Consider the following 26,373-nt stretch of genomic DNA (forward strand, 5'->3'; position numbering starts at 1 on the left):
ATGGCCTCCTGGCAACTTAAGAAGAACTTAACCATGCCAGCAGCCACGTGAGGGGGTTTGGAGGGACAGCCTTTCCCAGTTACGTCTACAGTCCAGGCTGGCAATTTGATTGCAGCCTGAGAAACGCTGAGCAGAAGACCCAGCTACGCTCCATCCAGATCCCTGTCCGCACCCCTCCCACCACCAGAAGCTGGGAGACAATAAACATGTTGTTTCCAGCCACTAAGCGTCTAGGGATTTGTTATGCAGCATCCACAGACAAATACAGGCTGTTTCCCAACCCCAAATCTACCCCCAGAAGATGAAAATCTGAAATTTATTTGAAACCTACAAATCTGTATAGTAGACAAAAGCAGCACAGCCCGCTCTTGAAGGCACCCACAACTGCTTAGATTTGCTGCTGGAAGTGCACATTCTCCCCAGGTGACTGATAATGAGGACACCTGCTTTGATGTGAGATCTGGGGGTGGTGAGGAAAACACAGATTTCCTTAGCTGACGTTCGTAACTCCGATTCCTGCGCTCAGTGGCATCTACTCCATCAGGCAGTTTTTCTGCATTACGGAGTTCGAAAGCTGTTCTGTTGTATATCATCAAAAAGAAAAACTGATTCAGGAAATAACACTATACATTATATATATATCGTACTACTTTTCTTAAAACGGAACTGCTGCAACGCCTCCCCCTCTGGCTGAGACCAGAATAGATAAAAATCCAGATTTTTACACACTTGGGATTGGTAATGTTTTAACACATGGGAAATGCTATGGGGCTGCAAACTACTTTATATTCTTCAAACATATTTCCAACCGTGCCAACCAGCCTAACAGTCGGATGTGTTCGTAAATGAACCAAAACACATCACGTTCTCAGGGACAGACGCACAGTGGAGACTAAAGGGTCTCTCTACCCCCAGAGGGGCCTAATTAAACCCCTGAAACGTCATAGAAACTGGGGGTGTGGCTTCTATGAGACACTGGGTTTGGGGAACGTGTGGAAGAGAGAGTGCTATGGCCAAGTTCAGTGTTATCCAATGAAAACCCGTAACTGCAAAGACCAGGAAATGCTGGCCGGCGAGGGGGAGGGAGGCTGCTCAGAGGTAAAAGCAGAGAATGTTATTTACCAAACTAGGCTGGTTAGAGACCAGAAATATCAGGTTGCAGGGCCCCCTCTCATGAGGACAGTTCTGAAGGACAGCCATGACCTAAATCGGTTCTTGTGTGGATCTTGATGCGTAAAGAACTGCAAGGAAAGCAGTTCCCCAGGGTCCCAGGGGGCACAAAAGACAAACACGAAAACCATGTATTCCTTGCACATGGTTCTCAATGGAAGAAGTGGGACAATTCTGCCCCTGGGGGACATGAGGCAATGTCTGGGGACATCTGTGGTTGTCGCAATGGGGGAGCTCCTGGCATCGAAGGGGTAGGGCCAGGGATGGCTGCTCCGCCCCCAAAGAGAGTGACCAGATCCGATGTCAGAAGGGCGGGGCCAGGGGTAAGGGGGGACCCTGCTGTCTGGTCGTCAGATCTAAAGGGACTCCTTCACCTTTATTACAGAGCCAAATCTGTGTCATCACCACAGAGGGAAAAATGGCAGCTTAATTACATTTCCATATATGCTATGGAGAGTTTCCTTAGGGAGGCTGGCCAGGAGCATCACCCGGAGACCAGACTCCACGGTGCTTCTCCTGAGCAGTCTAGGCCCAGCAGTGAGACCCAAGTGTCACTCCATCAACTGGATGTCACAGAACAGCCTCAACCCAAACGCATTCTTTCGCTTTGATCCCTTTACAAACAAATAGAGGCGATCTTGCCCCCTGTCGACAGGAAAGGGGCTAATTTCACCCTTGGTTGGGTCCGTGCCTATGGTGGTGGCTGGGGAACAACCACACTAGCACAGATGTGAGCCTAATGTTATCCCACGATGGAACAACAGCACAAACAGAGCAGCGACCACCACAAGCAGGTCACCACCTCCCACACCATCCCATCACCTAGAATGATCCTAGGTGGTGATTCCTATTCCTTTTTGCCCATGAGGAAACAGAAACAAAGAAGGTCTAATCACACAGGGAGAAAGTCATCTGGGGTGAGCAGGAATTCCAATCCGAAGCCTCACCATGCCACAATGCCCTCCACATTCCAGAAGGTTCCAGAAAGTTCCATAATTCCCAACATTTCACCTCCTACGTATTTTACTCCCTGGGTCCCTCTTCCTCAGAGGACAGAATTTTCAGCAGTGCCACATCTTAACCTTATTCATTGCTTTCTCCCAGAGACCCAGGAGCACCTTCCTGCCCTCCTATGGCCGGTCACGGCCCAGGGCTGGCGAGACCTAAGTCAATGGTGTGACTGCTCAGCAGACCCAGACACAGAGGAATTCACGCCCTTGTGCCGGACTCACAAGGACGTGACTTAAAATGAGAACATGACTGATCACAGCCCCACCGGGCTTGACCTAAGGCAGGGGAGGGGAAGGCTCTCGGGAGGGAAACAGGGCCCTCCCCCAAGGCCAGTCAATGGTCACATGCTCTGAAATATGACCACTTAGACCAAGAGATATTTTGGAGGGAGGGGCGGTTGGTAAAATATGCATCATATAAAATTTACAATTGTAACCCAGGTGTACATTCCAACGGCATCTAGTATATATATACAGAGTTGTGCAACCATCACCTCTATCTAGTTCCAGAACATTCCATCTCCCCAAAAAGAAACCCCATCCCTCTTAGCAGTCACTCTCCCACCCCCAGCCCCCACGAGCCCCCTTCCCGTCCGTGGATGAGCCTGTTCTGGATGTTTCACGCACGGGGACTCACACCCCACGTGGCCTCTCATGTCTGGTTCCCTCCCTGAGCACCGTGGGTTCAGGGTCCTTCCATGGGGCAGCAGGTGTGGGCGCCTCGCTCCTGCTCGCGGCGGAGGGACATGCGCGTGCACGGTGGACACTCTGTGTATCCATTCATCCATGGATGGACATGAAGTTGTTCCCACTTTTCAGCTGTTGTGACCCTCACTACTGTGAACATGTGTGTGCAGGTTTTAGTGTGGACGTATGTTCTCATTTCTTTTGGGTGGATACCCAGGAGTGGAATTGCTTGGTCAGATGGAAACTCCAAGGTAACTTTTTTTTTAGAGAGAGAGGGGGAGAGGAGGTGCTGAACACAAGCAGGGGAGAGGGCAGAGGGAGAGAGAATCTTGAGCAGGCCCACATCCAGTGTAGACCCCAAAGCGGGGCTTGAACTCACGACCCTGAGATCAAGACCTGAGTTTGTTGCTTAACCGACTGAGCCACCCAGGTGCCCTGACACCAAAAATTTTTCATACTAGGAAACAGGTACCGCTGAGCTGGCTTCATCACATACTCAATCCCATGGCTGAAAGGAGTGTGGCTGGCCCAACCCTGAGATGTACAAATCCTGTGCAGAATGCAGGCAAAATAGTCAGAACTTTCTCAAGGAAGAGCTATGAGGTGGGGGAACCCAGGGGCGGGGTCCTTCCTGGCTCGGCATCCCCATTCTGAATGTCAGTTGACTCATCTGAAGATAGACCCTCAGAAGGGCACCTCAGGGAGTTGGGTGGAAACCACCACACAGGATGTTAAATGAAAGACAAGAGTGGCCAGCAAGTCACCTTGACTTGGAGCAGGAGGAGGGGGAGGGAGCGGGCGAGACAGACACACCAACAAAAGCTAAAGCTCGGTCTAAAGAAAACTGGGCCAGGCCCTCTGGCGACTACAGACAGAGGGGCCAGGGGTCCGGGAGGCCCAGGGCACTGGTGGTGGGAGAACAGAGGACACAGGGGCGGGTGGAGAGCAGGGCGAGGTGAAGACGTGGCCCCGGGAGGGGCGGGCTGGCAGTGAGCGGGCGGAGGACCCAGCGCAGAGGGCATTCCAGGCCAAGGAGACAGGAGCGAGAGACCCCAGGGGTGGGAGGGAGAAAAATCAACTGTGCCCGCCCAGGGCAGCCTGGCGCGGAACTAGGATGGAGGTGGGAGCCCCCGAGCAAGCGAATGAACGAACAGGATCAGCCAGAGGCACTCCACTCCTCCCAGAACCCCCAGGGCTGAGCTGTGAAAGAAGCGGCAAATGGGCAAAAGTCCGGCCAGGCTTCGGAAGCACAAACAATCGATAGGTTTAACAACAGGCGATGGGCCCCGCAATGCCACCCCCTGGCCCCCACCCCGCACTGAAAGCATCTGTCCACACACACGTCTGCACATACATGTTCACAGCATCTCAAGTCACAACAGGCAGAGCGGAAGCAGCCCACATGCCCATCAGTGGATGCAGGGATGAATACACCATGGTACCGTCACAGATGGAACACTGCTGAGCCATAAAACATGAATGGGGGATCGACCCCAAACACAATGCTCAGGAAGGGAACCAGACACAAACGGCCACATGGTGTGTGATTCCATGTGTGTGAAATGTCCAGAACAGGCTCCTCCACAGATAGGAGGGAGGCGTATGGGAGCTGGGGGCTGGGGGAGGGGGAGGGATTGCTAAGGGGGATGGGGTTTCTTTCTGGGGAGATGGAAAGGTCTGGAGACGGATCATGGGGGCGGCTGCATGACAGTGTGCGTGTGCTTGACGCCGCTGAGCTGTGTGCTTGGAAGCGGTCACGACGGCGAACTGATGTTATGGATGGAAGTGGGCACAGCGAACGGGGCGGGACGCCGGAGCTGCACCGAGCAGAGGTGGACACGTAAATGGGGACGCTGTGCGATGTGTGACGGGTTCTCCATCCATGGTGATGGCTGCAGCTGACAGGCCCCCTATCCCCGGGGCAGGGGGCACGGCAGGGGGTGGCCGCACACCCAGCACCTGGCCACGCCCAGAAGTTGGTGGCTGAGCATCGTGAGGCTGTGAGGGAAAAGGCCTCGGTGCCACCTGAGCCACTCAGTGCGTGGGCGGCGAGGCCGGGCGGCTGGAGGAAACCCCGCCCTTCCTCCCCGAGGCCCCGGCTGCTGCCCAGTTCTACTTCCAAGGCACATGCCATCACCCCCCACAAAACAGCCTGCCTTCCAACAATCATCTGCTTCCCTGGACGCTGCACCCACACGTGGACGAAGGCCCCTGGCGTCCCTCTGGGAGGCAGGCAGATGGTCGGGAGGGTAGGAACATGGGCGCCGGCAGGTGGTTTCGGGCCTTGGCCACATGTGTCCCAACTCTGCCCCCAGACCGAAATCTCCTCTCCTTTATTAAAATGTGGCATCTATGCAGGGCTGGGACGGACACTCAGGGCCAGCTGACGGGGGTCTCAGTCACCAGCAGTGGGACCCGTCCACACCCCTCACCAATGCGGGGGGTTAGGACTCGTGTGTCTCGAATCAGAAGGGGGTCGGTTCTCCCCAACACCCTGAAGGGTCAGCGGCCCCAACACGTGAGATGATGATTTTCCAACTCCCCAGACTCTCCGGTGTGGGTGTGGGTGTGGGTGGTGGAGCCGGGAGAAAGCCGATGTCTCACGTGTGAAGACGGACCACAGGGGATGAGGACCCGGCACGGAGAGCACGGGCAGGTGCCCCGTGTCCCAGGCTCCTCTCCGCAGAAGGAAGGGTGAAAGGAGACTAATCCAGGGCTCTGAGCTCCCAGTGGGCAGGCAAACGCTGCCTGTGATGGGTGGCCAAGGTCAACACCGTCAGTGATGTCGTGCGGGTGGCAGAGACCCCTGATGCCATGTGACGAGAAGGGCACTTCAGTGCAGTGTGTTCTTCCCCCAAAACCTGTAACCCTGGTCTGATCACAAGGAAACATCAGACACAGATCGGGGGTTGTGGTGAAAAAACCCCTAACCAGGCATCCTCAAGACTGTCCAGGCCTAAAAGACAAGGGGTGTCGGAGAGGCTGTCCCAGCCGAGAGGGGCCCAGTGTCACATGAGGCCCTGGATGGGGTCCTGGGGCAGAGAAGGACATTAGAGAAGTAGTGGCATCCAAACGAAGCATGGGCCTTGGATAACAGCAATACAGACACATTAACCTCCAGAGTGGCAGGCACCAGGGGACGCGACATTAGCCAGCATGGGGGTGTCACAAGGGGCACATTGGGAACCCTGCACTGCCATCGTGACTTGTCTGTACACCAAAAACTAGCCCAAAGTTGATATTTTATTAAAGGAAAACAAAACAGATCTCAGAACTCAGGGCATGATCTTTCTCAGAGGCCCCCTTAGAGATTTCCCTGATCCCGTGCCCCACTTCTCAGCCAGGGCAAGCGGGGCAGACAGGCACAAAGACCTGGCCAATTCAGAGACTCTCAAGGCTGGGATCGAGGTTCCATAGCCCCGGTCCCCTGTCCTTCTGAGCCCCAAATACAGGTGTCTGAGGCTTGTGAACAGCGTGGACATCCCTTTGTTTTCTTTACACAGAGCTGAGAGGCTCCTGGAGCCCTTCAGGGCCACACAGACGCAGAGGGAGAGAAGAAAGACAGGCGCCGATCTGTTTCTCAATAAAGAACAATAAAGAAGGGCCGGCCCACCCACAAAGCGCCCCCCCACCCCGCCCCATTTCCTCCCATCACCTCTTGTGCCAAAGAAACAACTGTACGTTCCCAAAGCAGCAGTGGGGCCGAAAGACAGAAGACACCAAACCAAAACAAACCTCCACTTCTCACCCTGGCCTCGAATATTTAAAAATCAGCCTCCCTGAAGAATTAGCAGCTTGGGCCTGCCCACGCTCCACCTAAAGAGAAAGGCATTTCCAAGTTGAGCAGGTGTCAAACACAGAACCATCCTTGGCTGCAGACAGCGAAATTCACCGTGACCCACTGGGTTTTCAAACAGGGCTCAGGGCAAATTGTCACTCCTGGACATCATTCTAAAAAACACCCGTCGCCTGACCTCAAAACGGCCCATCTTAATGTGCGTTTAGAAGACTACTGCTTCGGGGCGCCTGGGTGGCTTAGTCGGTTAAGCGTCCGACTTTCGCTTGGGTCATGACCTCGCGGTTCGTGGGTTCGAGCCCCGCGTCGGGCTCTGTGCTGACTGCCAGCTCAGAGCCTGGAGCCTGTTTCAGTGTCTGTGACTCTCTCTCTCTCTGACCCTCCCCTGCTCACGCTGTCTCTCTCTCTCCTAGAAATAAATAAAACATTTAAAAAAAAAAAAAAAAAAAAGAAGACTACTGCTTCATTGTGGTGCTGTTTTATTTTTATTTACCTGATAGGCTTTTCAGTTCATAGCTAAGAGCCACGAGCGTGAGACATTTATACGCAGTTTTACATTGGGGGCATCTTTAAGTAAGATGATAATGAATGTCACTGACATTTTAAAATGGGATCAATTTGGAGCTATCAGATGCCATAGTTCATCAACTCTAAGATCCCATTATCTCTAAGGCTGGCTGTTCTGGGTGACACTAAAGAAATTAAATGATAAGTCTCCCTAAGTACAGCACGATGCGATGGGGAAAAGATCACCCTGTGCATTTGTCCCCAGATCATTAACCGCTGCTCAGCCACGAGGCGAGGAGGGCACAAGCGTCCAATGAGACAGCAGCAGAGGCAAACTCTCTCAAGCCAAGCGTCATTTGCTTTCTCAGGGCTGGTGCTAAATTGAAAGGATAAAGCTAGGGGCGCCTGGGTGGCTTAGTCGGTTAAGCGTCTGACTTTCACTTAGGTCATGATCTCGCGGTTCGTGGGTTCGAGCCCCCCGTCGGGCTCTGTGCTGACTGCCAGCTTGGAGCTTGGAGCCTGTTTCAGCCTGTGACTCCCTCTCTCTCTGACCCTCCCTCTGACCCTCCCTCCCCTGTTCATGCTGTCTCTCTTTCTCTCTCCTAGAAATAAAAAAAAAAAAACATTAAAAAAAAAAAAAGGATAAAGCTAAACTAGGAAACCGCAAGTTCAAGTCCCAGCACTGCCATGAGCCCACAAAACCCGGCACTTTCCTCAACTGTAAGTCACACAAGTCAGTCTAGCAGGGCTGACAGACTTTTTCTGTAGGGGCCAGAGAATCAGTATCACATGGCCTCATGTGCTGTAGCCTGAAAACCACCACAGGCAACTTGTCAACGAATGTGTGTGGTCTGTGACAATAAAACTTTATCAGTGGACACTGTAGTTAAGCATCTGACTTGGGCTCAGGTCATGATCTCGTGGATCATGAGTTCAAGCCCCACATCAGGGCTCTGTGCTGACAGCTTGGAGCCTGGAGCCTGCTTCGGATTCTGTCTCCCTCCCTCTCTGCCCCTCCTCCACACGTAATTTGTCTGTCTCTCTCTCAACAATAAAAAGATGTTAGCAAAACAAAACAAAAACAAAGGATGAGCTGGATTTGGCCCGAGGACCATGGTTTGCCATCCCCTGGACTGGACAGTCTAGGGGGCTCTTCCAGAACTGACTTTCTGGGACCCTCAATCCACATTTTCAATCAGCAGATACTTCAATAGCTCTAAAAACAACCCACAACGTGTCCAAATGCTAAGCTATACTCATATGCCCACAGAGGTCTCATTTTCTCCTAAAATTTCCCCTACTTCCTTCCTATACCTGTGGCACCCGGTATGGGGCACTGGGCACTTGAAATGTGGCTCACTCAGACGTAAAAATCTGCAAGTGCAAAATTCATACTAGATTTCGAAGACTTCATACAAGAGAAAGTAAAATAGCTCAATCACACCTTCTTTATGTTGATTACATGTTGAAATGTTAGTATTTTGGATACTGTGAGTTACATGAAACATATCATTAAAATTAGTTTCACCTATTTTGCTTTTTTGAATGTGGCTGGCCGAACGGTTCCAATTACATATCAGGGGCGAATCCTGTTTCTAGAATCCTGTTTCTATTCAATGGTACGGTGTCTTGGAGTGCAGCATGGAAGGATAATTCACAGAAAACTCCATAGACTACGGAGTTACATGTGTCCCAAAAGCTACTCAAGGTTACTATGCTATTCTTATCAATTTGCCCATAAAAGCAAAATAGGGGGGTGGGGTGAATCAGTGGGGGACACGGGATGTTTTAGAGCAGTGAAACTACTCTGTGTGGTACCCTAATGGCAGGTACGTGTCTTTACGAATTAGCCCAAACCCACAGAACATCACCAGCAGTGAGCCTGTGGGCACGGCTGTAGGCTCACCAACTGTGACAAATGTCCCATCTCATGGTGGACTTTGATGATGGGGGAGCCTTCTGGGGGGTGGGGGCCAAGGGGGACACGGGGAATCCCTTCTGCTCAAACTTGTTGTGAACCTAAAACTGGTCTAAAAAATAAAGCATATTTTTAAAAAAAACCCAAATGTGCCTTTTTGGGGCACCTGGGTGGCTCAATCGGTTAAGCGTCCAACTTTGGCTCAGGTCATGATCTCACAGTTCGTGGGTTCGAGCCCTGTGTCAGGCTCTGCGCTGACAGCTAGCTCAGAGCCTGGAGCCTGTTTCTGATTCTGTGTCTCCCTCTCTCTCTGACCCTCCCCTGCTTACACTGCCTCTCTCTCTTAGAAATAAATAAAACATTGGGGCGCCTGGGTGGCTTAGTCGGTTAAGCGTCCGACTTTCGCTTAGGTCATGATCTCACGGTTCGTGGGTTCGAGCCCCACGTCGGGCTCAGTGCTAACTGACAGCTCAGAGCCTGGAGCCTGTTTCAGTCTGTGACTCCCTCTCTCTCTGACCCTCCCCTGCTCACGCTGTCTCTCTGTGTCTCCTAGAAATAAATAAAACATTAAAAAAAATTTTTTTTTAAAAAGAAAGAAAACATTAAATTTTTTTTTAAAAAATGTGCCTTTTTACTTTAGTATGATCACAGGTTCATAAAATCATCGGAAGTAGCTCAGCCCAATGGTTCCCAGCCAGGGGTGATTCCACTCCCCAGGGGACAATGGGCGGCGTCTGGGGATATCTGTGGTGATCACGATGGGGGTGCTCCTGGCATGGAGGGAGTGGGGTCAGGGATGCTGTGGCAGGGCACCCCACAGAGCACAGCCTGACCCAAACGTTGGCAGTGCCGAGGGGGAGACCCTGAATGAGATGACATGGAAGCATTCAGCCCTGACTCGGGGCTCACACAAGGTGGGCTGTGCACCCCCACCTGTCCCCTGGGAAACTGGTCGGTGCTGCCCCCATAAGGCTTCCTTTCTCACAGCACCTGTAGAGCTCATGGCATGCATAGGTCTGTCTCCACCACCCCCTGGGACCCCCACTCAGACAGCCAGGCTGGGGACAGAAGGGCCCTGGGTCCCCTGTCTCCACGCCTCCCCACGCATGCACACAAGCGTCTCATTCACGTGGTACTCCCGGAGCCTGGCACTCGCTCTGATGCTTAAAATAGGCACACAAGCAGCCTTTGTTGGGGAGAGGAAGGAAGGCAGGCAGGCAGGCAGGCTTCAGACAAAGGAGACAGCAAACCGCACCATCCAGGAAAGGGGGGTGCTGGCCAGGGGAGGGGGCAGGGAGGACCAGGAGGGCCGGGTTCCTACAGTCAGAGTGAAGGTCACTCTGGAAAGGTGAGGCAGGGCCAGCTCCCGTGGAGCCACCAGCACTGCATGAGGCATTTCCACTTTGCCAAGTGAGTGATGAGCTGTAGAGGTGGCCGGGACCTGACGCCACGTCTGTGCCTTATGGGGTGGATGCTGGCCGTACAGGGCCACCCACCCACCTGAGTAGGCCATGGGGCCAGCCCACCAGCTAGGATGCGCAGAGCCAGAAACGGCGAAGCAGTTCCCTCAAGCAGAAAAGAGAGAGACAGAAACTGGACGGCTGACACCCAGGCCACCCCCAAGCTTCAACTGAACAGGCCACCAAGTGCCAGGAAAAAGCCACTTGAATAGCAGCTTGATGGCTCAGTGCCAAAACGTGGCGGCACCCCAGATGTCCACTGTCAGGTGACCGGACAGACACGGATAGTCTGGCCACAGGGTGGAATATTACTCACCCATGAACAGGAGCGAGGCGCCCACACCCGCCACCCCGTGGACGGACCCTGAACACAGGACGCTCAGGGAGGGAACCAGACACGAGAGGCCACGTGGGGTGTGAGTCCACGTGCGTGAAACGTCCCATCCACAGATGGGAAGTGGGCTCGTGGGGACTGGGGGCTGGGAGGAGGGGAATAGGGAGTGATGGTTAATGGCTGCAGGGATCTTACTGGGGTGATGGAAGGTTCTAAAGGTTTACAGGATGGTTGCACAGCTCCAGAAACTTCCCAAAAAGCTGAACCCTACACTTAAACTGGCTGAGTTTTAAGACACGGAACTTGTACCTCAATTTAAAACATGAAAAGCAGTAAGATCTTCCCCTTAGCAAAGTTCCCAAGGAAAACCCGTTTCTGAAAGGGTCTCAAAGCTGCCCAACGTCCCCCTGCATGCCAGCTGGTGGGGTGGACCGGGGAGGGGGGAAGGAAGGGACACCCTGGGACAAGTCACTCCACCTTTTCAGCTCCTCCACCTGGTCTCCAAGGTGAGGTGAGCGACACACGCCATGAGTTTTCTCTGGAGCCTGAAGAGAAAGAGGCCACACCAAAGGGTAGAACAAGAGACAAGCGATGGGAAGCGGGGTCCAGAACTGGCCCAAGAGCAACGGGAACCTGACGGAGGCTCCCTGGATGACAGGGGCCACGGGACTGGCATGTGGGGCACGGGAGGCAAACCTTCCCAGGACAAAGCTCCCGCCTGGGCAGTCCCCCACCGGCTGCCACTGTGGGGCCCACAGTAAGGGGGTTGCACCTCTGCATCAACACCCAGCAATCCCGCAACTATCCTGGTCACCGTCCTCTCTAGAAAGCTCCAGAAAGCTCCAAAGTCACGGAGGCCATGCACAAACAGCCCTTTCTGTAAGAAATTACAATGAGCGTCAGGAATAGGAATGACCTAGTAAATGCCATTTTACAGACTATTATTGGTTTCCAGATGCAAATGAGAAAATTTGTAACAACACCTTGAACGGAAGCAGCAGCTTTTTACTCTACTACGTGCTGTACCAAAATAACGCCTCCACTCTGTAAACACGGAGCCAGGTCTATGTTGGGGTAATTCACATTCAGCCGTCCTTCCCTTCAGACCACAGGGCCCCGGGCTGTACGAAGCACGGAACCAGAGCAGAAACAATGGCCTCAGTCACAGGGTATTTTCTAAATAAGACCGAGAATTGCCCAGACAGCTGGGGGACCCCTGGGAGCCTCCTGCGCGAGGTTAAAAACAGGGAAACAACTCAGAAACGTTGGCACCTTTCAATGCCTGTGACGTATCCATTCGTCCCATATGTAAAATCAGTGTGACAAGTGTTTGAAAGTCACACAAAAGACCCACTGAGAAAGAAGCCAGCATTTCGAAAATCCTCTGGGTGCAGCTTTCCACTCAGAATGAGAGCATTAGGGGATCCCGAGGCGACCCCAGATCTGAAAGGCCGCAATTCCTCAGGATCCAAGGTGAGGTGTGGGCTTTAAAAGGGAAACTAAGTTGCACCTGCGGTGATTCTGCACGCAGGAGACAGTGGGGGGTGTTTGGGGACGTCTGTGGTTATCACAACTTAGGGCGCTCCTGGCATGGAGCAGATGGGGTCCAGGGACGCTGCTCAGCTCCCACGGCACCCTGGACGCCCCCAGAGAGTGGCCCTGCCCCTGTGTCCTGTGTCAGCAGTGCCAAGTGGAGAGACCGGGGTCTGTCGCCTGAGCTCCAGATGCAGACCTCACGTATTTATATGACCCCATGGTGCCCTCTGGGGTACACACTGGAATGGCTGCTGGGGGGTAACCCCTAAATCAGAATGACCCATGCAGCCTTCTCGGAAGTGGATGCGTCTGTTTCTAGACAAACCTTCTGAATCTCCCGGTGTCAGAACCTTCTTCCTTTTTCGTTTTTTCCTCACTTTTAATGATACAGACTCTTGTTTCCCCTCCAGAGATTCTGTCTTAAAGCTCCAGGGGTGACTGTCATGTGCACCCCAGGGCAGAAGGGCTGGAGTTGAGCTCCAGCTGATTCCTTCCCTCTCCCACCCTCTGTGACAACCCAGTAATTCTACCCACTCACCTTCCCCCTCCCAAAAAACTCTTAATTTAGAACATTATTATCAACGTCTCACGTACCCTCGCCATGTGCCAGGAGCGAGCTAGGTGGGGCCTTCCCTCCTCTGCCCCCTCCTCCCCGCAGCCCTGTAAGGTGTCTCTACTGCTTTCTTACACCCATTCCACGGATGGGCAAGCCCGGCTCCCGGAGCAACTGGAGGAGGGGGAACGCAGGGCGGCCCAGCCGACCGGCTCTGCATTCCTGCGGACGGGACACGTTTCTGAGCTGTATCCGGGACCCCTAGCAACCAGGGGAGCCTCCAAGCGCGGTTGATCCCGCCTGCCTTCTCCCGCCCACCTTCCAGCCCCTAGCAACCCCCGCCCCCCAGGAAAAACAAAGTGCCACCCACATCCCCACATCCGTCAATATCATCGTCCCCAAAACTCCCACCTTGGTTCCTCAACTCCTGAGCCCCCAAATTCCTGAAATAGTCAGTCCTCGACACGAGCCTTTCTGCTTCCAGGACATTCATCCTCCTCATACCCTACATCCTAGGAGCGGCCCTCCCAAAGTATGCTGGACCCCCGTCTGCCCCTCCCGGTCGCCACGCGGTTTCTGCCTCCCCATCTTCTACACCAAATGATCAGCCCCCTAAAAGTAGGGGCGAGTGGTCTCCCCAATACTAGCAACTGCCCAAAACCCCCCATTTCCTCCTGACTAGTCGCCCCCTCAAAACACCTGCGCGGGGTTCCCAGCCCCTGCCTCCAGCAGAGCCCCCACGGCCCTGGGACTCCGACTCTCACTGGCCTGCCCCACCGCGTGCCTCAGCCCTCCCCTCCCGGCGCCCCGGCGCCCCTCCACCACCCCTCCCAGGGTCCGCCGCTGTACTCCCGTCTCCTTCCTGGCTGCCCTCGACCCCCAACTCCCCCTCCCCAGCTAACCTTCACTTTCAACTCCACTCTCAGCCCCGGCTCAAAATTCTCCACCTACTCTAGCCCTACCCCCTCCCCTGCTAGCCCGGCCCCCACCCCCACCCCCACCCCCTCCTCAGAGGACCTCCGTCCCAATCCGAGCCCAGACCCCAGTAACAGCCCCAGCCCCTCCTGTGCTGACTCTGACCCCAAGCCCCTTCCTCACTGACCTCGACCCCCAACTCCAGTCAGGACACCCCGCCCCAGCCCCTCCCTCACTGACCGCGACCCTCAACTCCGGCCAGGACCCCCAGACCCCGACCTTTCCTGACTGCGACCCCCGACTCCTGTCCGGACCCCCAGACCCAGGCCCCTCCTCACTGACCGCTACCCCCAACTCCGGCCAGAACTCCCGGCGCCAGTCCCTTCCTCACTGACCGCGACCCCCAACTTCGGCCCGGACTCCCGGCCCGAGCCCCTTCCTCAGCTGACTCGGACCCTGACTCGGTCCGCAGCCATATCGGAGCGCCCTCCCTGGGCCGGCCGCCCCCGCCAGCCCTCCTCCCCGGTCGCACCCCTGTTCCCCGGGCGCGAGGCGAGGGCGGCGGACCCCGGCCCGGCGCGCTGCTTCGAGCGCCCTTACCTGCGCTCCGGCCGCCGCGGCCGCCTCAGCCCCGCCGCGCAGCCGAACCCGCTGCCTAGCCGGCGAGCGCCCGCTCCCACCGCGGGGCGGGGCCGGCTCCCGGGGGGCGGGCACTGGCAGCCAGTTCAACCAATCGAGAGCCTCGGCGGCGGGAGGCTCCGGCCGGGGCGGGGCGCAGGGCAGACAGCGGGGTAGGCTGCGCGCTGGCGAGGGGGCGGTGCCCGCTACGCGGGCGGGGCCAGGAAGAGGAGCGCTGAATGGCACCGCCGCTGGCCACCCGCGAGCGGGGAGCACGGGGTGGGGGCGTGGCTATGCTAATATGCAAATAGGCCCGCTGTGGTGGACTCCACCGCTGGAGAAGAACGGATTTCCAGAGGTGACTCGATGACGTCAACGGGGTGCGAGGCGCTTTGAGAATTCGAATCCCGAGCGGGGCTGAGAGTTTGAATACAACATCGTAGCTCCTGGACGTCACTTGCAGGAGAAGTATATCCCTTCCTAACCTGCAGGACAGTAATAACTGCTCCCTTATTTTGAACCTTCTGCATAAGGCTAAGAGATAAAATTACATTGTCCCCATTTTACGAAGCGGTAACTGAGTCTCAGAGAGGTTAAACCCAAGGTCATTTGCCTAAGCCTTTCTCGTAATTTGCAGGGTTTCTCAATTTCCTAACTCCTGGGCCTGGATCTAAAAAAGCGACTTCCTTGGCCCCCACCCACATTGAATGATACAGAATCCTGTAAGAACTGGATCCCTGGAATGTGCATTTTTATTTATTTTTAGGGGGAGGGGATGTGTATTTTTAATAAGCTCCCCTGGTGATGTTGAAAAATGTGTGGTTTGTCTCCAAAATCATCTAGCAGTTACAGAGGGGAGGGGAGAATTTCTTACCGGGGAAGATGGACCCCCTCAGATTCTGGGACTTCTAGAACTTTCTGCAAAGCTAATATTCTGTGATCTGAGCCTCTGGCTTCCCAGCTGAGCCCTGCAGGGCTCCTGTCGACTCTGCAGGAACCTCCTGCTCATCCCTTGCAGTGCACAGAGGGAATCAGGTGCCTGGGGGCCAGTCTCATTCCCCAGCCCACATCTCCACAAAGGAATTGTTATCTAAATAAGGGTCACAGATTGGTGGCCCTCAGGTGAGAGTGGCCCAAAAATCCTTTAAAAATGCAAGTTCGTTGCCAACATTTAAAAATAAGAATGTTTCAGGGCGCCTGGGTGGCTCAGTTGGCTAAGCATCTGACTTGGGCTCAAGTCATGATCTCATGGTTCGTGGGTTCAAGCCCCACATTGGGCTCTGTACTGACAGCTCAGAGCCTGGAGCCTGTTTTGGATTCTGTCTCCCTCTCTCTCTGCCCTTCCCTCACTCATGCTCTGTTTCTGTCTCGATAATAAAATAAAACAAATAAAATAAAATAATATTAAAAAAATTTTTTTAAGTTAAAAAAAAAAAAGGACGTTTTACAAGAAGAAATCTAGATTTCCAGGCACTCTTGAAAGGCCAGAAGGAAGGTCTGGCCATTCCTGAGCAACTTGGGTGACGTGGCTGAGTATGGTTCCTCTCAAGGGCATCATCATGTGGCCCTAAAGACAGAGCAGCACCGGGACTGCGGTGAGGCAAGCACTTTTCTCTAATCCAAAGCCTAAAGGGGCCCCATAAAAAAGAAAACAAAACCCTGCTATCAAGGTAAATACTATGTTTCTGCAATATTTTAAAAATTCAAAATAAGTGCAGAAACGATACAGGATGAACAAAATACCAACATTTTAGGAAAGACAGGATCCAGTGCTGCACTCGGGACACCCAGCAGCCTTGCTTCCCCCAGAGCCTGACAGATCCGGTCTTTATCAAACACATCAGTATGTTTTCACCACAGTTCCCTTTGCATTAAATGTTGCTTTAACATCTGTATCTCAAAGCTGAGTTCTCGGCGGCGTCCCCCGCTCAACCTCTGTGCTCCTCGTGACTGCCTCACTCTCCTCGCCTTCATGTTGCCCCTGCTTGTAAGTTTGCAAATTCTGCCCCAAGCCAACATGGAGCAGACGGGGAAGCTGGGCCCCTGCGGGTTCCTCCCCGCACGAAAGGAGGCTCGTTGCACCTGCTCATTCCCCACAACTGGGTGCAGTGAGGATGGGCTCCAGCAGCGCCTGTGAGGTCTCTTGTCCTGGGGGCCGCCTGGAGGGATGCCGAACTGTCTTTGTCACAACGCTCCAACCTCTTCCCACAGCCCCTTCCTTTGTCCTCATGCCTCACCCCACCCCCCACCTCCTCCGCCCCTCACCCCATCCCCCTCCTCCTCCGCCCCTCACCCCACCCCCCACCTCCTCCGCCCCTCACCCCATCCCCCTCCTCCTCCGCCCCTCACCCCATCTCTTCCACCCCTCATCCCATCCCTCATCTCCGTCATCCCTTAGCTCCTCCTCATCACTCACGCCCATCCCTCTTGGGGATCATCTTTTGCAGGTGGTGGGCTGCCCCCCCCACCATAGAAAGGACACTGATGGGGAATGCAGGATCCACTTCTTTATTGCAGGAAGACTATTTCTAGAGCAAATGCTACAGAGACCCCACAACAGGGGGGCAGGGGGCACCCACATGCGGGGGGAGGAGGGGTAGGGGTGGAACCACAGCAAGCATGACCTGGCACGGCCCCCAGAACCAGGGCTGCCCGGGCAGGAAGGGCCAGCAGCGGAAGGGCCAGCAGTGGGGGCAGGCTCCGGCCCCTCCTGCTGCAGGACCCCTCTCTCCCCAGGGGACCAGTGCCTGGGTGGGGAAAGGCCTGGAGGTGGGCAGGGCCCCAGGGAGATTGTGCTATCAGGGTGTGTCCCTGAGAAAGGGCTGCAGACCCCTGCCCGGCAAGGCCCAGGAAAAGCTCCCGGGGTTGGGGGGGGGAGCATCACCAGATGCTGGTGGGCCCTGGACCCGCCACAGGATGAAGAAGCCCAGCTGTGCCCAGGCAGGATGCCACCAGCTCTCCCGGGGGCCCATCCACGTGCCAGGGGGTGACACACACATGCACACACACCCCCTCCCTCTCTACACAGTGTGCTCAGTAAACATCTGTGGAGTCACATGAAACAGGGAAAGTCAAACACACCACTACCGAGACAGACATGGTCTCTCTTGCCCACAAACAATCCCCACGTGGTCACACGACTGTCCAGCCACGTGGCCTTTCTCTCTCACACGTGCGCACACACACAGGTCAGTCCCGATGTGCATGAGGACATGCAAGCACATCCACGCAGCTTCGCCCCAAGGCTGCGGGCAACCTCAGGTTGAGCCCCATGTGGTGAGGGGCTGAGGGTGGCTCCAGCTGTCGTCCAGTGAGCCATGGAGCCCCTTGGTCCCTCAGCTGCAGAAGACTGAGTGCTGCCGACAGCCGCGTGAGCTTGGAAGCACGCTCTTCCCCACTCAGCCTTCGGATGAGACTGCAGCCGGCCCGTGCTCCGATCGCAGCCTCGTGAGGTCCCAAATAGGAGACGAGGCTCCTGACCCACCGGGAGGGAGATGATAAACGTGTGTTGTTTCAAGTCGCTGAATTGGTGGTCATGTGTTAGGCGGCATCACCTGACTGATACAGAGTTTGAGCCAAGAGCCACCTGGCTACAAAGTCAAAACAGGCTTAGTGTTCCTCAGACAGAATGAGCAGGTTTACAGATGCCGTCCTAGGAATCATGTCCCCCATTCCCCCAAATACGGTCACTTACAATCACACTTATGCTGGTACAAAGGTTCCCACCAACACAAACACACACTCCTGTTAACAACCGCACTGCCCACCCCTACATGTAGCCTGCACCATTATTACATACACAGACTGTCACGGCAACACCCTGAATGCCAGCCACACACACACAAGTGTACGCATAGACACAAGCCAATTGCCTGTCCACACCAAGCTGCACGAATGCACCATCCTGTGGTCACCGCCCCCCCCCCTCCCCGCCGCCAGCCTACAGCTCACCTCATGCTTGTCAGACACAGTCCCACAGGGTCGCATGGGTGTGGAGCTTTCTAGACAGAGTCTCAAGCACTCAGAATCTCCTGGTGGAGATGCTCCCTGACTCCGGGACACGCGCCTTCCTGGGCAGAGCCCCTCTCTCTGGGGCACTGTTGGTGGGAGACAGCAGGCTGGGCAGACTCTGCCTTGAGCCCCCTCAGATCCTGCTGGTGCTGGGTCCAGCCACCTGCCCCGGATGGGTCCTCGAGTACCCCCTCCCCAGCACCCCGTGTCCCCCTGCCTGAGGCTCGGTGGTGACACGCTGTGCCAGTCTGCGGGCCGTTGTCTGGGGACGCCCCCCATATTCATGCTGGGCAGTCCCCTTGGGTTGTGCTGTGGCCACGGGCCAGTCCCAGGCCGCCCCTGCCTGCACCCCAACCCCCCCTCAGGCCGGGCAGGCAGCGGGACTCCAGGCTGGCGGGGCGCTGCTGCAGGCTCTGTGGTTATTGCCTGGTGGCCTGAGACCCATCCCGCAAGACCCCCCCCAACCGAGGCTGTGGGGACAGGGGTGAGGACTGATCTGGGACCCGGGGTGGGGACACAGGCCAGAGGTCATGAAGGATGGGGGAAGGGCAGTGTATGTTAAACACCAAAAAGGAGAAACCAAACTCTGAGGTCCATGTGCATTTCAACTCTCCCCCCACCCCCCCAGCAAGGTCACAGTGATCTAATGGGGGAGACACGGGTCTGGCTGGGGGCACCCAAGGGAAAGAGACAGAGATGGGCAGAGACAGGGAAGACCCGGCGTCCTCGGGCTCAGCGGGGACAGGCAGCTTCCCCACTTTCTCATGTATGGATCCAGGGGGCCACCTCCAGCACTTGGGTTTGGGGGTGCAGACAGGGCTGGGGGGCTGAGAAAGGGGGGGAAGGCAGAGCCGTGCGGCAGAGCCAGGTTGGAGCCCCAGACCTGCCGCGGGCTCACCGGGGCCTCAGTTTCCCCTGCAGAGATGTTGGATGAAGGAAGAGAAGAGGAAGAGATGAGAAGGAGAGAGAGGGAGAAGGGGGGAGGAGGGCAGGGCGGATGGAGGGGCGGGGAGGGGGAGGAGGAGCAGGGGTGCTGGGAGAGGCTTGGGCCGGCTGGTGGCGGGCATTCTGGGCTCACATGAGGACACATTTGCCCTTGACGCGGTCTGTCCTCTTCTGTTTGCTGGAGCGCTTGCCGTCGATGTTCAGGCTCATGTTTCGGCGCGTCTCCAGCGTCAGCAGCTCCTGGAAGAGCTCCTTGACGTTGTAGTTCATCTTGGCCGACGTCTCCATGAACGCGCACTTCCACTCCTGGGCCACAGCCTGCGCCTCGCGGGTGTCCACCTCCCGCTGCGTCTCGTCACACTTGTTGCCCACCAGCATGACAGGGATGTCCTCCACGCTGCCCTTGATCTGCACGATGAGCTTGTAGATGGGCCCCAGCTCCTCCAGCGACTGCTTGCTGGTGATGGAGTACACCAGGATGAAGGCGTGGCCCTTCGAGATGGACAGCCGCTGCATGGCCGGGAACTGGTGGCTGCCCGTGGTGTCGGTGATCTGCAGCGTGCACACGCTCTTGTCGCAGCTGATCACCTGCCGGTAGGTGTCCTCGATGGTGGGGATGTAGGTGTCCCGGAACGTGCCCTTGACGAAGCGCAGCACCAGCGAGCTCTTGCCCACGCCACCCGCCCCGAACACCACCACTCGGTAGTCGTTGCTCTGTTCAGGCATCTTCCACGCGGTGGGTGGGGGTCAGGGCCGGGAGGGCTCGTGGCAGCTGCGAGAACCCCAGACCGACCCTGTACAGAAAGGAGTGTCAGGCACAAAGGCCGCGGGCAGGAGGGGACAGCCCTGGGCCCCTGGGGGCGAGGTTAGCTTCTCAGAGGAGATGACGTTTCTCCTGCGCCTTGGGAAGGCCCTCTGGTTGATCTGGCTGACTTGGCAATTCTGCCCTGCATGCAGGCTTGGAGCCAGCCTCCCTTGCTTGCTCTCCAGTCCCGGCAGAACCAGGGGCCCAAGCGCGTTCCCAGGGGACCCTGGTCTGGAAGAGGTGCAAGGGTGCCGGCGTGCAGTGCACGAGCTCCTTCCCCCACCTGCACGCCTCCCCTCCCCCGGGATGTCCTGACTTCTCCTTCTCTTCCTAGTATGGCCATGAGTTCTTGGAAGCCAGCAGACCTGGCTCTGTGACCCTGAGCCTCAGTTTCCTCTTCTGTGAAATGGGTGAAGTGGTGCCTGTCTCCAACAACCACAGGCTTCCTGCCTTTCCCCCAGCCCAGGGGTCCCTGAAGCTCATAGGAGCCACGTGTCTTTAACATGCCTTTCCTCTTGGGCCCAGAAGTGACAAACCTGGTGGCCCAGGGAACTTGCACTGTAAAGCCACTCCCCTCCCATGAGTGTGATCCTGATGCTGGAGGTCACAATTTTGCAAATCACAGCCCTGACTTCTGATAGCAGCCCAGGCTGGAGGTGAGAAAACTAAACTGAGCTCAGAGAGAAAGGCCCCCACTTCCTGCACTCTGTACCCAGAGTATAGTACGGCCTGTCTTGGCCTCCGGTTTGGGTCTGCTGTTATCTGTAGGAACAGAACTTCCTGAAAGGGCGTCCCCCTATCATCTCTCTCTGCACCTGTTGTCAGAGAGGTCCAGTGGCCTAAGGAGGTCACACAGCACAGCAATTCTTGAACTGAGGGAGGTGGGGGAAGAGCCCTGGGTTGGGGGTAGGATAGCAGAAGGCTTGTCTTCAGCCTGCGTCCTTACTTAGGAGAAGCAGGACACCCCTTCCTTCCCAGCTGTCTCTGAGGGTCTCCGAGTACAGAGACAGGCCCACAGTGGGGGGGAAGGGACACAAGATTGCACCTGGACCGAGTCACCTCCCTCAGGTGTGCAGGGGTGTAAGTAAGACCAGGTGGTGAGAGCCTGGGCAGGTCCGCTGGGGTCCCCGAGCCTTGGTTTTGTCTTCTGTGAGTGTGACAGGCACACTGCCTGCTCCACAGGCTGCTGGGGGGAGCCCCGTAGGAGCTGGGATAAGGCCCATAGCCGGGCTCGGGGCACACGGGGTCTCTCGGTACAGATGGGCAGTCGTAACTACCGATCACGAGGGCTCAGGCGGGTTCCGAAGGGTCAGAGGTACCAGGTTTGCCAGACAGACATGACGCTAAAAGTAACAGCAGACACACAGCCGCTTACGTGCCAGGCCTGCTTCCACACGCTTCCCAGTACTAACTCTTAGTACATCCGATAGGCATGGTGGTGTCATGCATAGCAATTCTCACCATGGGGAGCCAGCGTGGGGGGGGGGGTGCCAGCCAGCCCTGCAGGCACTGCCCTTCCCTGGGTGGGCACCCGGAGAAGTGGGCATGTGAATGTGCAGCCAGGCACCTCCACGACTGGCTGGGGGATCCAGACCCACCTTGTCCTGCTCTGGGTGCAGACCCTCTGGCAGGATTCCAGGCCCCTCAGCACGGTGTCCTCTGGGAGGGGCCCTGCTGGGGTAGGAGCCCCATTCAGTAACCCAGGCCAGGCACCTACCTGGTGCTGTTTGAATCCCACCCTCCTCCTCCTCCTGCGGGGTGGGGGTGGGGGGCCACGGGCACTGAGGGGGTAGGAACTGGCTCAAGGTCACGGAGCAGGGAGGTGGCAGAGTAGAGTGGGATTTGAACCGGACCCTGGTTGGCTACACAGACCTCCTCCTGTGCCAGGCCGCCCTCCCCAACACTCCTGGGGCCCGGAGAACAGGCCCTGACCCAAAGGAGGACACACACACACACACACACACACACACACACGCACACACACACGCACACACACTGCCCAAACAAATGGGGGAGGGGTCTGGCCTAGGGACCTAGGGGTTGGATGACAGGGGGCCTGAGGGAGGGGAGGCGCACCCAGGGGACCGGCCCACGGGGCTCTCCTTGGCCCGCGGAGGATCTCAGTGATGGGGGAAGGGCCCGACCAGGGGAGGGGCTCCCGGGCGAGGGGCTTGGCTTGGCCCAGGGGCAGGAAGCTGAGCCCTCGCTCCGAGGGAAGATGGGCCCAGGGCCCGACTGGCCCCGCACGGAAGGGGCTCTGACTGAGCAGGACCGACCCACCCGGAGAGGGGGCCGCGCTGGACCTGGGGAAGGGGCCGGCTGGCCAAGGGGCGCCCGGCAAGTGCCGCGGGGGCTGGAGGGCGCTGTCCAAGGTGGGCGCGCGAGGGCCAGGGCCCCGCGGCACTGGGGAGGGGGCTGCGGGTTGGGGGCGCTGCCGGGAGGAAGAGGGCCTGGCCCCGCGGCCGGGAGGGTGGGGCCCGGACAAAGGAGGGGCGCGCGCGTGGGGTGCGGCAGGGCCCGGAGCCCCGGCCCCCGGCCCCCGCCCGCCTACCTGGGCGCTCGTCCTGCGGCGCCGCCGCGGCTGCTGCTGGCCGGCTCGTGTCCGCTCGGGCGCCGCCGCCCCCCGCGCGCCCGCCGCCCGCCCGCCGGAGCCGCCGCCGCCGCCGCGCCCGCGCCCGCGCCCGTCCCCGCCCGTCCCCGCCCGCCGGGCGCCGCGCTCCGCCCCTCCCCGGGGACCCGCGCCCGGCCAAGGTCACCGCCGCGCCGACCCCCGCCCCGCGCATCGGGGAGCCGCCAGGCCTCCGGCGGGCGCCGTGGGGTGGGGTCTGCCTCCGGGGGTCCCCTGCGTCCCAGGGTCACCCCGGAGCCAGGAGCTGGGCAGGAGCCGGGCAGAGTCGAGGTCACCCGGGCCATTGCAGAAGTGCACAGGACGGGCTGGGGGAGCAGAATGGGCCGGCCCGGGGGTTGGCGGGGCCCCCGCACGGGAGTGGGCGCGTTGCTGGAGGGAAGACAGGATGTACGACAGAGAGATGCCTGAGGCAGCAGCTGGGGGGGGGGGGGCAGTGGGAGTGTACCTGGAGACCCCTGCCCCACCCGAGGGGCTTCACACTGGCAGGGGCCCCAGAAGGGAGTGGGAGAGGAAGTGAAGGCCACACTAGGTCCGGGTGCCCTGCGGGGCAGCCCACCCAGGGGGGGAGATGTCGGCTGTGAGCCCGAGGGCCCGTTTGAAGGTAGGGGTGAACAAAGGCCTTGGAGCCGGGCCTGTGGTTTTCTGGTCAGAACCGTCTATCTTCCTCACGTAGGAGTTGTTTCTGAGAATAAATGTTTGCCTTTCTGAAGTGCCTGTGCGTGTGAAGTGTCTGTGTGTCCACGCTTAAGGCAACAAGAAGCAGCACGCCCTCCCTCCTGAAGAACGGGGGGGATGGGGGGAGGGCAGAGGCTCATCTCGGAGGGGATTCGACTGTCAGGTGCAGCAACTGGACTAAGGGTGGGCATGACAGCCCCAGGAAGGTGCCCCTTGTTGGGGAGGTTGACACCAAGGTCCCGCAAGAAGGGACTCTCTGGGGTCAGAGCAGCGTGAGGGTAAACGGTGTCTGGTAGGTGGTGAGCTCCCCATCATGAGGTGTGTGAGCAGATGGTCAGCTGGAACCTACAGGCCCCTCGGGCTCTAGGCTTCTGGCTTCTCATTGACTCATCGTCTCCATGGCTCTGACTGAGGTGGATGCTTCCTGCTCCCCTTGGAAACATGGGCACTGTCGCACTGTCTCTCAGAGCCACCTGGCTCGCACAGAGGCCGGGCCCCTGAGGTTTGTCCTGCGTCTGGGGCTCAGAGGTCTCCATTTCTCCCGGATCCAGCCCCTCTGCCTCATCTGCCGGCGTCTCCCACCTAGGTTCCCCACCTGCCTCCTTCCTGCCTCCCAGGATCACCCCTCCAGCCCTCCTTCCTCCCTGGCATTCAATGCCCAGCCTCCAACATGGGCCCCCAGACTCTAATGCTGCCTGTGACTCCCTTAGCCTCCAGGTCAAATACAGCTTCTCAGCCTAGAGTTCAAGTGCCTCCAAGGCCTGGCCTGAGCCCTCCTCCTGGTCCCTGGGGGCTGTTTGGTGCTGTTCCCTGGGCACACATCCCTCCTGCTCTGTTGGGGTACCTCAGAGCATGATCTGGCCCCAGCCCCTCATCTTGGGGTACCCTCAACCAGAGATGGAGACAGCCTGATAGACAAATAAGAACTTCTGGTCTGGGTCGCCATGTCCCAGCCAAGCGCTCCTCCGAGCCTCAGTTTCCCCATCTGCGAATGAGGATCACTGTTGTCCCGTCTCTCAGGGTTGCAGGGAGTGATCAGGATGATGTCTGCCTACGTGGGGCTGCCAGGCACATGGGCACCCTGCGGCGACGGCCCCACTCCCTCCCACTCCAGTGGCCTGCCTGCCTTGGTCTCCTGAGTGACCCGCCTGCACTTGGGCTGGGCCTCCAGCCTCTGGCTCCTCCGGGTGCCTGCCCAGGCCAGGGCAGGCTGACTCATGTGTCGGAGCGTGGGCGCAGCCAGCAGCTCCACTCTGCGGCTATTTATAGCTCCCAGGCCAGGCTCTTGGCCTTGTGAGCTGGGGGAGGACGGGCCGGAGTCCCCTCTGTGCCCTCCCTAACCCCCACTGGAGCACCCCAAACTAGGATAGCAGTGGCCCTTGCCTAAAGCTGGCCAGGAGGGGCCTGGCTTTTGTGAGCGTGGGTATGTGCTGGCAAAAGGCTGGAACTCGGGTCCATCAGGCTCTGAAGCCACCACCCGGCCTCCCTGAGGTCCCTGGCTGGCCATCCGTCTTGCAGAAACCCTCTCCACTGCAATGGACAAGTGTCCACCTGCAAAGTCCCAGCCCCTGGCCTGGCCATCCACAAGGCTTGTCCCTGTCCCAATGCTCACCCCCCCCCCCAAGTCCTGGCGGTGCCGTAGGGGGAAGAAGGTGGCTGAGATGCCTTCCCTGCTCCGTGCTCCCAGGATTAATGCAATTATGTGGGCGAAGCAGAGGCTGAGTTTCACGGCCTCTAACAGAAGCAGTTTGCCCCACAAAGGCTTTTTTGTTTGTTTTTAAGTTTGGTGTCAACATTTGAAAATAAGAAAATCATTTGTCAAAACCCAGTTTGCCTTTAAAAATGAATGGGCTGGCATTCCTGGGCCCGAATTCCTGCCAGTCAGCCTCAGCAGGCACTGGACCCCAGCCCTGGGTGAAAGACGCTGGTTCCTCGCCGAAGCCACCTGGCGGGCCACCTGGCGGGCCCGTGGAGGCAGCCGGGGCTCCTCTCCAAGCACAGGTGCTGCTGTCGCGACTGCCTCCCAAGGAGGGTGGTCACTGAGGTCTTCGCCACTGGCAGGATAAAGCCCTATGATGCCAGGGCGGCTGTGGTCAGTCAGAAAAAAGGACCATGACCCCCAGAAAGGCCTCATGACCTTTGCACAGGCTGCACCCCCCGCCCCCCTGCTGGAAAAGCTCTTTCCCCATCTTCTTGGGACTCCAGTGCGGCGCCTGGGGACTTCCTCCCTGACCGTGCTGCTAAAATCATTTCCATGTTCCTTGTCTCTCTCCCTTCACTTTGCTTTTTCTGTCTTCAGGGCATTCATTGCTGCCTGCTACTGCACTGCACGTGGGTGTCATCTGTCCTCTCACTTGGTGAGCTGCTACGTGTCCTAGGGTGGTGGGCCTCACCCTTGGGTGCTCCCAGGGGACAAGGGGCTGTGCCTGGGGACATCTGTAGTCTCCATGCCTGGGATGATCCTGGCATCACGTGGTCAGGGGCCGGGAATGCTGTGCACACCCCCCCCCCCCCCCCCCCCCCCCCCCGCCATGCACAGTGCCCGGGACAGTCCTGTGTCCGCAGGGCTGGAGGAGAGAGCCCGGGGAGGAGGGCAACGGATGCAATGGATCTCAAACGTGTCCCACACCAGCACCACCAGGGGGCTTGGCGGAGATGCAAATCCAGCAGCGCCCCACCCCCACCAGAATGCCGCTCCCGTGCTACACCAGGCCAGATGGCCCCAAACGTCCATGGTGCCGAGATGGAGACCCTGTTCTAGCTCATCAGCCCGAGTGGTCACAGGGAGGCCCAGCCGGTCCCTC

At 57.6% G+C, this 26,373-nt stretch overlaps 2 protein-coding genes across 2 annotated transcripts in view; both read right to left on the reverse strand.

The window, feature by feature from the left end:
* GNG7 (G protein subunit gamma 7) overlaps nt 1–14,535 on the reverse strand; it is a 113,741-nt gene extending 99,206 nt beyond the window's left edge. The window contains exon 1 of the mRNA XM_039248014.1: nt 14,487–14,535. The gene's annotated coding sequence lies outside the window, so the exon portion shown is untranslated. The remainder of the gene's footprint in view (nt 1–14,486) is intronic.
* Nucleotides 14,536–19,542: 5,007 nt separating this feature from the next.
* On the reverse strand, nt 19,543–22,884 carry DIRAS1 (DIRAS family GTPase 1). Its single transcript, XM_039248141.1, has 2 exons — nt 22,817–22,884; nt 19,543–20,254 (listed from the first exon to the last, which is right to left on the reverse strand). Exon 2 carries the CDS (start codon nt 20,184–20,186, stop codon nt 19,590–19,592), a length of 597 nt encoding a protein of 198 aa, XP_039104072.1. The 5' UTR covers nt 20,187–20,254; nt 22,817–22,884; the 3' UTR covers nt 19,543–19,589.
* Nucleotides 22,885–26,373: the final 3,489 nt, after the last annotated feature.

This window comes from Hyaena hyaena, unplaced genomic scaffold, assembly GCF_003009895.1.
Source record: "Hyaena hyaena isolate Hyena2069 unplaced genomic scaffold, ASM300989v1 scaffold_302, whole genome shotgun sequence".
NCBI lineage: Eukaryota > Metazoa > Chordata > Mammalia > Carnivora > Hyaenidae > Hyaena > Hyaena hyaena.